Source organism: Cynocephalus volans, chromosome 5 (genome assembly GCF_027409185.1).
Source record: "Cynocephalus volans isolate mCynVol1 chromosome 5, mCynVol1.pri, whole genome shotgun sequence".
NCBI classification, from domain to species: Eukaryota; Metazoa; Chordata; class Mammalia; order Dermoptera; family Cynocephalidae; genus Cynocephalus; species Cynocephalus volans.
Window position 1 is genome coordinate 4,764,426 of NC_084464.1, and position 13,765 is coordinate 4,778,190.

A 13,765-nucleotide genomic window follows, 5' to 3' on the forward strand; every position below is an offset into this window, starting at 1 on the left:
GATGTGCAGTCAGGGCATGAAAACCACAGCGTGTTCTAATGAACACCCGGGCTCATCATTTCACAGGGGCCCTCTGCAGACCATGCACACACAGCGCCCATTACACAGTTTCCACTGGCCATGGTCTTTGTGTCCTGATAGCACTTCTGGTTTCTACTAATGTCAGAATAGTGTTCTGCCTTGTGTATCCACTCCATGTCTCTGGGTCATGATGTTTTCACATATGTCCTTGCCTCCATCATCTATGGAAAAATAGGCTGTGTAACAATTAAGGTCACAGAGTCAGAGGACAGTACACAGCAGGACCTCGAGGCCATCCCAACCATACAGGGTGGTCCATTTTTATGGCTCAAATATCTCTCCCACCATCTTCAAAGTCATAAAGTTGAATGAAAAATCAATGTATTTTCTTCAGTGTCAGAAAAGGCTGAGCCCAATTGATAGCTAAAATATTATCTTCCAAATAGGAATAGCTCTGCAAACTGCCATAGAGTGGTCTCCAGGATATTTTGTAAAGTTAAGAAGATAAAGTAGAGAGAACTAACTGTGTATAATATTTTAACCCTATCTACATGTGGGGATATATGAATATGTATACTTTGGCTTAGTTATTTTAAATAGAAGTGTGTAATGGGCTGAATTGTGTCTCCCCAAAATTTATATGTGAACTCCCAACCCCCAGTACCTCAGAATGTGACTATATTGGAGAGAAGATCTTTAAAGAGGTGATTAAGTTAGAATGAACTCTTTATGGTGGGCCTTAATCCACTCCGACTGGCGTGTTCATAAAAAAGGGACATTTGGGCACACAGAGAGACCCCAGGGGCACACACACACAGAGGGAAGACCCCAAGGACACGGAGAGGAGAGAGGCCTCAGAAGAAACCTGCCCTGCCACACCTGAATCTTGAGCTCCTCGACTCCAGAATTGTGAGAAAATAAATTCATATTGTTGTCACCCTGACTGTGGTATTTCATATGGCAGTCCCAGCAAACTAATACAAAAGGAAATTTAAAACATTCATCAACTGGTAAGCTATAGGGTAGAGGAGGGAGCAGATAGAAGAAACAAGGGTGAGAGCTACCTTTTCCTGAGCACGCCTGGTGTTAGAGCTTCAACTCTGAAAACGGGTCAGTCCTACATAATTCTGAAACACACTGAAGACAAATGAAAGAGATGAAAAGCAAAGTGCTCTAAGCAATGCTGACTGAGTATCAAGCTGACGACTTCATCACTAGACACCAACTATCTCAAATTATTTTAAAATTTAGTAATTTGTGTAACTAGTGGGATATCTGCCCTAAGGACCACAAAAAACAAAAACAAAAATGAAATTAGCAAGTAAAACTCAAGCTTTTCAGTTACCATATTATTCTTAATAAAATTGGTATTGATATCCTGAAATAAGAGCAGACAAATTGAGATACACACCATACACACACACACACACACACAAGTAATTACACTGATGTGATATTCAGCACAAAAGAGATACAAATATAAAATCAAAAAATTAAGTAACAATCTTGTAATCGTACAGTCAAATTGGAAATATCATGCACAAGGGTACTTCAAAAAGTTCATGGGAAAATAGGATTAAAAGACAATACAAATCTTTCCATGAACTTTTTGAAGTACTCTCATATTTTAAGAAAAATTTTTCTTCCTAGCACTGTCCACCGTAAAATACTAGAAACAATAACTAACCCAGGAGGAACGAACACTCCTAGAAGCCAGATTTTGTTCTCTCAATATGATTTCTACCTATAAAGAACCAGGGCTCCTTGGGTGAATAGATAATTCCAGGTGTAAAGCAAGAAATGTAAAATGAGCCCGGAATGTCTGGTCATACTAGGAAGCTATGTCATGTCCTGGGCATGTGCTGTACCTGCTGGGCCAGTCGCACACGTTTCCACCCCACCACTGGAGCAGCAGCTTTGGTATTGTGGTTTTGTCCCTTGAGTCTGAGCTGGAGTGTGAGAGTGGGCCTCAATAAACTGTGAGACCTCCCTGTTCTCGGTGACCCTGCTCAGGCTTTGCCCCCCTCCCCCCCCAGCAATCTGGTGTCCCAGCCTGCTCCTCTTTCCATCCCCTCCACGTGTAGTCCCTGAAGCCTTTAACTAAATGCAAGTGGGTACAGATAGCCTTTTCCTGGCAACGTAGGGCAACAGGACAAGGGCTTGCCACTGTGGCCAGCTCTGTTGTTCTCCTGGCACTTAGAGGTGGATCCAAGCAGAATTGATCATTCTCTGTCTGAGCTGCCTAGGGCTGAAGCCAAGGGGAAGTTGGTGTAGGGGGCTACCCTGGAATCTGGTGGGGTGGGGTGGGGGGTTGTTAAAGATTTGAGAGAGGGAGGGCCAGGGTTTGGGTGCGAGGTGAGGCCTGGGTGCCCTGCACACCATGTAGGGCTGTCAGGAGCCTGGCCTCAGGCAGGGCAGCAGCCTTGATATCCCACCCCTGCCCTGTCCAGAAGGGGTGGCACTGGGCCTGGCCCCCCAGCTATTTATTACTGGACATAGTGTATGTTTGTGATATATAAAGTTTTCTTTATTTTGTATATGATTAATAAACACCTTTTAAACAGAAAAAAAAAAAAAAAAAAGGAAGCTACGTCATATCCAGGAAGCTGTGAGAGGACTTAAATACAACAAAACCAAATATGTTAAGGGCCTGTTAGTTTATCAGGATGCTTACAAGAATGTGTGTGTGTGTGTTGGTACATTGTTGTGTGCACATGCGTATGTCCTTTGGAGGATTCTAGGAGAACCACCAAAATATTTTGAAAACAGATAAATAAAAGGAATTGAGCATTTAACCTTTTTCCGCACAAACTGTATTTCCAAGTAACAGACAGCTGATGAGTAAAAGTTTTTCTTTATGTAAGGATTCCAGCTTACATCTCGCAGCCCCAATGGAATAATGGCCACTGGCAAATCGTCATCCCTGGCTACCCAGCCGTGAGGGAAAAGCTGATGGGGAGTTTTATAACAGACAAATCCAGCTTACTTTATAACATTATGAGCCTCTTGATAAGAGTACACAACATCACCCATGCAATATTCTTGGGGGGAAAAAAATCACACTAAGACTCTTGTTTCTAACTTCCAATTCACCGGTGTACAGGGAACCGGAGAACACGTTAACCACCACTACGTAATCAGCAAAATCCAATCGTAGGAAAATTCTACAGGACAAGCAACATGCCTTATTTAACAATTTAATCGCAATGGTAGATGTAAAACAGAGAAGGAAGATCTATAGATTCAAGAAATTTAAAAGACTCATCAACCAAATACAATGGGAGAAATGTATTTGGATCATGGCTCAATCAAACAAATTGTTGATTAAAAATGAGACCATTGAAAAATTTAAATACTGACTAGATATTTGGTAATATTATGAAATGATTGGCAATTTTTGAGGTTTGATAATACTACCATAAATACATTTTTATTCTAAAAAAAGAAGCCCATATCTTTAAGAAATATTGAAGTAATTACAGAAAAAAATAAATAACGTCTTAGATTTGCTTCATAAAAACCTAAGGGAGGGTGGGAAGTGGGGGACAGATACAGATGAAACAAGAGTGGCCATAAATTGATAAATGTTGATCTGGGTGATGAATACATGGAACTGTATTATACTGTTCTCTTTACTTTTGTATATACTTAAAATTACCTAAAATAAAAAGCGAATAGATGGACAGATAGATACATAGATAGTTATTCTCTTCACACCTCTATCTCAATCTTTTCTCTATTATTTGCCAACGTGGGTTTTACCCTATGTAACCCAACTGTGCAGTCAACTCCTGCCCATATTTTGAACAAGGGGCTTCTAAATTGAACAAGGGGCTTCTAAATTTTCCTTTCTTTCTGGAATACTGGCTATGGTATTGGCTATAGACTAGGACTAAATGGTCCCAGGAAATGCTCCATCTGACGGGCTTTGTTTCACTCCGCCAGTTTTCACCTGGAAACTGTGCTTGACTGATTCATGCCAGGGAATTTGCCCATCGGGGCTTACGAAGACAGCCCATCCCTGTAAGAAGGTCTCCCCAAGTATGAAAGGGAATGGGAGAGAAAAAGAACATTTAACAAAGGCCTAGAACCTAGCAGTTCACTTTTTAAAAATTCTTGCAAACTTTGGTTTGTTTTGTTTTGGTTTTTACATTTAAAAAAAGTGAGGTCCAGTAACTTGCCTGATAGGGCAGGGATACAAACCCAAGGTTATCAGTCTCCAAAGCCCACACCTATCCAGAGTGGCAACGCCTTCTCTGGAGTTAAATGGGAGAGTCCACCCCAACATCTACCCCACGCACAAACCCAGACTGTGGGTGCACATTTGAGGGACGGCAGGAATGATGCCACGGACTCTTCCCAGGTCCCGGGGGAAGGGCTGAGAGAAAGGACTCTGTTTTGTTGGTGTTTTCCGCACATGCAAGGACACTAACTACACCTCATTTGCCAACCGCCCCTCGCCCCTCTCCTGCCTGGATTTGTATGAAAGTGCAAGGGCGGAGCTCTCCCCAGGGGTGTGAGAGTCAGTTCTCCTGGAAAGACAATCTCCTTCCCTTGACAGACATCAGGAAGGATCTGACTTTTAATTTATTAGGAAAAGTGACAGACTGAAAGTTAAAAAGAGAACACTGGGTAACTCATTGCAAAGGGAAGCTAAATGTTTCTTTTTCTGCTTTTTAAACTCAAAATTTAACGAACTTCAGGTAATAGGGAAACTGAACTAAAACTGGACAATGAGGGTCCCTCAGATGTGGTCAGCTCTGCAGGAGGAACTCCATCGTATTGTAATAAACCAGCCCTGGGACTTGCTTTTTCTTTGACAATATTTTCACACACAGTGCTAGAGTGCTCAGGATTTGTCTGAGTTGCACAGTCAGGCAGCTTTCTTAATGACCTCTCATCCCTTTCGTCATACTAAGGATGATCTATCCTATACCTTCATATCTTCTCTCTTCCTTTTATCCTTCCCCAAGTTGCTTTAGTGACTTTCTCTCTTCTCCACCATCACTTTAGGCCTGCCTCCTGGACATTCCCCACTCCCCAGGACCCACCACGGAGACGTAGCATTCACTTAGCCCAAGAACTACATAGTTCAATGATTTCCTGGGGTGGGGCTGGGGGCTCCTGCTGGTTATGATCACTAGGCTCTCAAAAGGAAACTTTCAGCACAGCCATTGGGTTTACCCTTGATCAATTATACCCAGCCAGATCCTGGACCTCTTGATTAAACCACACCCACAGGTCGGAGGACCAGGGGACTGTTCAAACAAGAATGGCAATCGTGCAAACAAATGCACCTGATTCTGTTAAAACTTTTTGGAAATAAGTGAAAAACACAGATATGTAAAAATGCTGGGTCTTACCTATCTACTCCCATGCCCACCCTCAGTCGCCGCTGGATTCTTCCAAAGTGTTCAGCATCTCTGAAAGAATCAGCCAGACTAGGAAGATGTGGGTTTGAACAGAGGACAAAGTACTCCTTTTCTTGCTGTGCATTTTCACTAAGAGGAAAGCTAATGAGCAAGCTGGGCTTTATCTTTGTGGAGGATCTTAACTGCCACCTGACTTGCAGCCCATGCTCCAGTACAGACTCTTCATGGATTCAAAGCCACACATTTTGCCCTGGGGCGTTCAACATTAGCCTGTTCCCTATGCCTCAGGCTCTTCAGTCCCTAACAGCAATTCACTGCGGACTCATAAAGAGTCCCAGGTCCCCACAGGAAGGCAATTTTAAGTTTACCTTCTCTTCAGATCCAGAGACCAGAGCATGATTACTGGCAGAGGTTAACATAGCAAGAAACTGAAAGCTGTTTCCAGGTTGTGGGGCGAGTGTTTTCACCCAGACAGTTCTGCAGCTTCCTTTGTGCTAGAGGCTGTATGCTCTTCTATCACATGGAGGAGGCAAATCATGAGTGTTTCCACTGCCAGTCCACTGCCAGTCTACCAAGTCACCTTTGGCATTTTAGAAATTAAATTATTTCCTTCCCAGGTAAGTGTTTAAGAACCGAGCTGTTAATCACTAGCGAATTATAGAAAGTCTTAAATTTGCAGACAGTTCCTGGAAAAAACCAAGTTCACTTCTTGGTGCCTACAGTATATGCATTATCTTCCTTTCCCTCAAACCACTTCAAGGAGGCTCTGAAATCACGGAAATGTGAACTTTTGCCATAGCTTATCCACTTATCTCCATGGAAATTAAAGGGCAAGGAGGAAGATTAGCTCATGGTTCCTTCTTACCTACATGTATTTGGTCAGGCTCCACCTACAGGCATTCATTGTTAACCCATCAAGAGCAGACTCGCAAAGGACCGAGAAATCTCCAGACCTTTCTGGGAAAACTATGAGCAAAGAAATTGCTTGTGACTTTTTTTTTGCAGTGCCTGGGCTCTTAAATTGTCACCAGCTTTGAGGGTGTTGTAGATAGAGACGCAGAGAATGGATGCCCTCCTCCACACATTCCCATTTTCTGTTCTAGCTGCAAAAGGTGAGTGGCTTCCATTGTAAAACAGCAGCTACAAATAATAACGCCAGCATCAACCACAAAGGGAAAAAGCAGTTTTATTGCTGATTTTAACTGAAGACAAATGCAGCATACCCTCAGCAAATGGCACATTGATGCAGCAAGATGGGGAACACACCATGAAAAAAGACAAAACACCTGCCCTGGTGGACCTTCCATTCTTTTTACCCTTTCCAAGCAGCCCATCTTACGTCCTTCTCCCACAGGGGTCTTCCTTCCCAAAGCCCACTCAGGTGGCTGTAGGCAGCTCCTCACCCGCCCAGTCCCATCTCCCAATGTCTTAAGTCACTCTGAAAATACAAAAGGTTTTCCTACTGAAAATTCTCCCACCTCCCCCCACTCTCTTGCCCCCGAACCTTTTCAGGCTTCAAACCTGCAGACAAGGAGAGAGTCTGCTGCAGCTGGAGGGGAGGGAGAGGTTGGGTAAGAAAAGTGGAATGTGGAACGTAGGAAGTGGGGTGAGCTACCTTTCCTAGCAGCCACCAACACTCCTTGGAGGCAGGACACCTTGGCCCTGGAGCCTCGCAGTGGCCTCCCTTAGCCTCTGCTGTGACTATGGGGCTCCGCCTCGACCCTCCCCGGGTTTATCTCCCCCGCATAATCGGCAAGAACCCTCCTGTCCTGCCCCCCGCCCCGTTCGAAGCCTTTTATCTCTGGCCATATGGATCCAGGGAACTATCAATTCCCAGGGCTAGAGCTGAGCAGAACCCCGTCAAGGGCGGCTTACCTCCCGAAAAGAAGTCATTCCCCACCCGGCTCCCATCCGTGCACACCTAAGAAACACTGGTCGAATCTCCAGACGCTGTCATTGCCCCAAACACAAAAGTAACAGAGCTTTCGACGGGTCTGTCATTTTGTCCGCCCCGTTCCGAATTCCTTTACAACGCCTTGGATAAAGATAAGAGGATTGTGTACGTTTTCTACACAAATGGTGGAAAGTAATAAAATAAACATCAAAGGTGAGCTCCCCCGTACTAGCGGCTCCGTCACTCTTTGCAACAAAGGCAGGAAAAAGGAGGAAACGTCGGCGTGGCGTGGTAGGGCCGCGGGTTACAAGTGCACCCTTCCCGGGGGCCAGGGCGCCCTTTCCCTGGAGTACTGACACCGCCTAGGCGTCGGGGCCCAAGGGTCCTGGAGCGGGGAAAGACGCCCCTTTCCGGACCGTCGGACACCGGTGCCACTGAAGCCACAGTAGATGTCCTAAAGCAGAAGGATTGGAAAGAAACAGCCACAAACACGTCGTGCTCTTGGCCCCCGCCCCCCGGGGGCACGGTCTCCTAGTCGTTCCCATTGACTGTCGAGACCCGAGACCCGGGAAGTGCGCGGCTGGGCTCAGGCGGCGCCCGGAGGCTTCCGCTGGGACACATGTGTCCCGGGGGGAGTGGGGGTCGCTGCCGCCCTCTCCCAGAAGCCACCAGCCTGGAAAGAAACAGCTGAAGTAGGACTAACGAAAAGTGAAAGTCGGAGGCCACTTAGTGAATCAGTCAAGGTCATCCAAACAGGCTCATGCCATTTCAAGCCCCGTAACCAAAGATGGTCCTTGAAAGGAAAGCATGAGAAGGGGCTCCGCAAAGTGCATCCTGTGCGGCGTCTGCTGTCCCGCACCACGGTGGCCACGAGAGAGCTTTGCTGTCCCAAGAAGCACGTTTCACTACTAGAGAAGCAAACACGCGCCGCGCACAGGTTAGGAAGGCCTCAGGCCTCAGCAGAGCTCCTGCGCCCCCGGGGCCCGGCCCGTTCAGGCGTCCCCTAGGGGTACGCGGGGTGTCCCTTGCCCCTCGCCGCCGGGTACACTCGCCCAGATCTCCTCCCCGAACTCCAGGTCTGCCCACACCTGAGCGGAGGAGCGGCGGGCGGGGCCGCCACACGCGCGCACACACGCTCTCAGACACGCGCACACCGCAGCCGCGCGCACGCTCCCCATTGGCCGGAGGAGGAGGGCGGGGCCGCCAGACCCAAAACAAACAACCTGCGCCGCCGACTTTGCGGCCGCGCCGCCGCGTGGCCCGGAGCTGGTGCGCGCCCGCGGGGGAGCCGCGGCCACCTAGGCCACCTCGTTCCCCACCCCCTGCCGTCGGCGCCCTGGCCCCGCCCCCGCGGAGCCGCCGCCGGGTTATATTGGGCCGGGCCGAAGGTGGAGGCGAGACCCAGCCGCGGCCGACCAGCGCGGAGATGCTGCCCCGGAGGCCGGGGGCAGGAAGGCGGCTGCGGGCGCAGCAGCCTCGGGGACTGGGCAACGCGGGCGCTCAGGGCTGAAGGTGCCCGACCCACCCCCAAGGGCGGCGCGCTCGCCATCCGGCACCATCTCTGTGCCCCCGAGGACGCCCGCCCGGGACCTGGGACCTGCAGTGAAGAACCCCTGCTGGGCTCGCTGCTTCCCTGCGGCAGGAAGTCCTCGTGAGAGCGGCGGGCTCGGGCACAGAGCGGGAACCGCAGCCCCCGCACGCACCCACCCCAAAGTCCCCAATCCTCCAACCGAACGAAGACAGCTCCCGTTCCTCTTTAGCCCACCCGACACTCCCAATCCCTCCAAAGAAAAATTCCAGCGGAAGAGGACTCGCACGGAAAAGTAACTGTCTCACGAGACCAGGGGGAGCTCCCAGGAGAACAGGCGAGGACCCGCGGCCCCGGAATCGCCGCCGCGCTCGGCACCAACTCCCCAAGACTGCGCGAAGGCAAAGGGTACGGCGCCGCCGGGCCAGGGCTGGGTGCGCGGGCATGAAGTTGGAGGTGTTCGCGCCCCGCGCGGCCGCCGAGGACAAGCCAAGCGGTGACCTGGAGGGCGCGGGCGGCAGCGACCCACCGTCCCCGCTGTCGGCGGCCGGCGACGACTCCCTGGGCTCAGACGGGGACTGCGCGGCCAACAGCCCGGCGACAGGCGGCGGCGGCGGCGCCGGGGATCCGGCGGGCGGCGGCGAGCGGCGCGCGGGCGAGGAGCCGGGCGCCGGGGAGGAGGGCCCGGCGGCGGCGGCGGCGGCGGGGCCAGGGGGCGCGGAGCCCGGCGCCGCGGGGCCCGGCGCGGGGGGCGTGGGGGGCGGCGAGGGCGCGCGCAGCAAGCCGTACACGCGGCGGCCCAAGCCCCCGTACTCGTACATCGCGCTCATCGCCATGGCCATCCGCGACTCGGCGGGCGGGCGCCTGACGCTGGCCGAGATCAACGAGTACCTCATGGGCAAGTTTCCCTTCTTCCGCGGCAGCTACACGGGCTGGCGCAACTCGGTGCGCCACAACCTGTCGCTCAACGACTGCTTCGTCAAGGTGCTGCGCGACCCCTCGCGGCCCTGGGGCAAGGACAACTACTGGATGCTCAACCCCAACAGCGAGTACACCTTCGCCGACGGGGTCTTCCGCCGCCGCCGCAAGCGCCTCAGCCACCGAGCCACCGGCCCCGCGCCGGGGCTGCGGCCCGAGGACGCCACGGCCCGCCCCGCCGCCGCCGCCGCGCCCCCGCCGCCCGCGCCCGCCGCCCCGGCCTCGCCCCGCGCGCGCTCGCCCGCCCGCCTGGAGGGGCGCGCCAGCCCCGCGGGCAAGTTCTCCAGCTCCTTCGCCATCGACACCATCCTCAGCAAGCCCTTCCGCAGCCGCCGCGACGGGGACGCGCCCCCCGGGGCGCCGCTGCCGTGGGGCGCCGTGCCCCGCCCGCCGCTGCCTGCGTACCCGGCGCTCCTGCCCGCGGCGCCCGGCGCGGCCCTGCTGCCGCTGTGCGCGTTCGGAGGGGGCGAGCCGGCGCTGCTGGGCGCGCGCGGGGCCGAGGGGCCAACCGCCCCGCCGCCGCCCGCGCCGCACCTCCTGCTCGCGCCCCTCTCCGCCGCGGCGCCCGCCAAGCCGTTCCGAGGCCCGGCGGTAGGCGGCGGCGCGCACCTGTACTGCCCCCTGCGGCTGTCCGCGGCCCTGCAGGCGGCCTCGGCCGGCGGCCCCGGCCCGCACCTGCCCTTCCCGGTGGAGACGCTCCTGGCCTGAGCCAGCCCAGAGCCCCGCGGCGGTGCGCGCGGACCGGGAGGCTCTTGGGCTTTGCACTTTCTCACCAGAGGAAAAGAGACTTCTTTTCAAAACCGCCCTCAGACGTGCCTTAAAGCGAAAGCATTTCGACAGAAATATTTTAACTTAGTCCGGAATATTTTCCTTGGTCTTTTATAACTTTACAGAGGGCCAAAGCAATCCTCCTTCATTGTTTCAGTTTCTTATCCAAGCCTGTGTCTCCCCTCTCTTCATGAAGACTTTTCCTCTGTCCTTACTGCCCAGGCTCCCCCTTGTTCCTACTGTTGTTGTCGCACCTTCCATTGACTTATCCCCCCACCCCAAAGCACATCAGGGAACCATTCCATACGATAAATGACGTGACTACTGCTGGGGTTTGCTGGGCCCCATCCGTGTATGTATGTGGCATTTACAGGTATGACTGAGTGTGAGAGCAGTCAGAGAACTGCCGTCGTATCTCTGCTATCGACCAATGCTTCACTGTGCCAAAAGAGAAAAAAAAAAAAATGTTGGGTTTTGTAATTAAATTATTTATATATTTTTGAAACCTGAATTGAAAATGTTGCAGGCAACGGGCTACAGCTTTATTACTGGTTCTCTAACTGTGGTCTCCTTGGGCCAAGCAATTTCTTTAAAACAAAAGTTAACGTTATGTATGTGGGGTGCCAGGACCACTGCCACTTGAAAGCAAGTGTGATTTTTATTTTTAATATTATTTTATTTGTGTCTGTGTATATATTCATGTGTAAATTTTATGAAACCCAGGCATAGTGCTTATTTTTTAATAAAATTCACATCTGACTTAAACACTTTGTAGTGATGGGTTGGAGGTGGACAGTTTTTTATTCCCATCACCCCCAAATGGGCGCAGGTTTGGGTCTCAAGAAACTTCCTTCTGGGATCAAAATATTTCCTGAATAAAGGTAGAAGTGGCCTATAGGTTTTCTTACCAAACATACTGCTGTACAAATTTCCAGGACTGACATTAATAAGATTTCTTAAACTTGAAAACAATTACCTCTATAAGTATTCACTTAAGAGTTACCAGAACAAATGATAAGATATGTGTGCCTCCCTCCCCCCAAAATCCTTTAGCAGGCAAATTGAGCTATTAACAAGCTTATAGTCAAGCAGACGTTTTCAGGAAAATTGACTTTGACTTAGGGTCAAAAAACTGGAAACTTAATCTTGGCATAAGACTATTTTAACACACCAAAGATGTCTTCAGGCAGTTTTTAAAGCAACTTGGATGTCAGGGTTTTTTGCCAAAAAAAAAAAAAAAAAAAAATCCCCCTTTTTAGGAATGTAAGAGTTCATCTTGGTGTGAACCAATCAGTAGGGTTTTTTTCGGTTTTTGTTTTTTCTGTCACTCTTCCCTCATGTGTGAAGACAGCATTTGTAGAGGTGGGGGTGCCCACCTATTTCAATTGTAGTCTGAGGAGAAAATGCCTCCAGAGAATGAGTAGGAGAAAATTTCCCATTTAAAAAATGTAAGGGAAGATTTTAATCAATGGAAGTACCAGAAAACTGTGGATGCCTGTTTATCAGTAAATTCAAAGGCAGTGGAACTCTTAACAATTTATGGATTGAGGAATTCTAAAAAGTAATACAAACAACATAAAATTTGGAGACTGGAAATTTAGGCCTCGTTGTGGGTCTTACTCTTCTTGGGTAGATCCCATCTTACCCAAGACAGGAGGATGATTTGGGATCTACGTAGAATGAGGTGGGGAAAGAAAGTGGAGCTGATTTCAGGATGCTGTCTTTGGGCGGAACGGGAGGGGAAAGGCCCATCCCTAAGTCTAGTTAATAAGTAACAAGTCTTGACTGATTTTTGGCTATATCTACTTAGGAGTCATAAACAGTGATAATAGCAGGGTTGAATTACGACAAAAGGTAGGCATTTGCACCCACAAGGCCAATAATTAGACCCTAAAATAAAACTAAGACCAGCCACTGGAGGGAGGGGACAACAGGTTCACTGGGTTGAAATTATAGCCGAATATGTTGCTTTCCTCCTGAAAACACGCTCTGAGAAGGACGGAGGGCAGGAGCCACCAGCTTCCAGAGCTTCCCATCCGACTCCGCAGAGCATTTCTCCAACTCTGTGCCTTGCCTCCAGAGGTAAGGTGCTGCCTACTTTTAAATCTTTCTTGTAAAGCCACTGTTCTTATTTCTTCATTGATCCATGAAGACAGTCCTGCAGACGCTGCTCACCTGTTTATGTTAAAGAACAGAAACAGCAACGTGAAAGAGGAAAAGGGAAAGGTTTTAAAACGCACAGCCGTCCTCACCTCCCCTCAACAAAACGAAACAAAACACCTTCCTTTCTACTGAACACCCTGGAGTCTGGCGGACTTCGGTCCCCTGCCTGGCTGCTGGCCCCCTTCTCTGTCTCCAAGGGGAGTTTTCGGAGTCGTGTGAGCTTTGGTCCTTGCTGGGCGTTCCATGACCCGTTCCAACTCCCAGTCCCTCGCGACAGGCCTGGGCTAGGGGGCTGGAGGATCCCGGGGCGCTGTCGCCCCGCCGCCCGGGAGTTCGGGGTCCCTGTGCAGGGCGGAGGCGGCCCAGAAGCCAGGGCGAGGGCGCGAGCTCGCGTTTCTCACTGAAAGCGGGCACTGCAGGGACGCGCTCCGCTCAGGCGACGCTGGCATTACGCGGGGACCGCACGCCGCAGCGGAGACACGGGCCTTCTGGGACCGGGCTGGCCCTCGGGCCGCAGCCTCGGCCGCCGCGTGACCTCCCTAGCCCGCCGGAGGCAGCCCCGTCCGGCGTCCGCCCAGAAGGCTGGGCTCGTTGCAGGCGCCTGAGGCCGCTCGCAGCTCCGCGCGTCGGGGCCGAGGGCGCAGCCGCGCCCACGCGGGCCCCTTGGCCAAGGACAGGGCCCGCCCTTCCCCAGCGCCCAGCCCCCTCTCCCTGTCTCCGGTCCCTGGCCAAAGGGGCCTCGGCCCAGCTCTGCAAACACCAGCCTGCAGGGCGCCGGGCTGCGGCTGGGGGGTGAGGGGTCTGTCTGGTTTGGGAAACGCCCTTTGACACCTGTCAGGCCTGCCTGGAGCTAGGACTGCGGCTCCAGAGCTCTGCAGGTCAGTTTGCAAAGCACCTCCCTCCTGGCCCCCCGCCGCACAGCGCAGCCGGCCCGGTGCGCAGCCAGCGGTCCCCCGAGCTCCCTAGAAAAACCCTGCGGGCCGGGTGGACAAACGTGGGGGAGGGAAGTGCTCAACGCGACCGTCTCAGCTGGGCCTCTGC

General features: G+C 51.6%; 1 protein-coding gene across 1 annotated transcript; it reads left to right on the forward strand.

Annotated features, from left to right (window-relative positions):
* The first annotated feature begins 8,682 nt into the window (after positions 1 to 8,682).
* FOXQ1 (forkhead box Q1) lies at positions 8,683 to 11,326 on the forward strand. Its single transcript, XM_063097810.1, has one exon. It carries the CDS (start codon positions 9,260 to 9,262, stop codon positions 10,499 to 10,501), a length of 1,242 nt encoding a protein of 413 aa, XP_062953880.1. The 5' UTR covers positions 8,683 to 9,259; the 3' UTR covers positions 10,502 to 11,326.
* Positions 11,327 to 13,765: the final 2,439 nt, after the last annotated feature.

What these genes read in the sequence shown, in the direction of transcription:
- FOXQ1 (XM_063097810.1), top strand. Translation starts at nt 9,260, where the DNA reads ATGAAGTTGGAGGTGTTCGCGCCCCGCGCGGCCGCCGAGGACAAGCCA.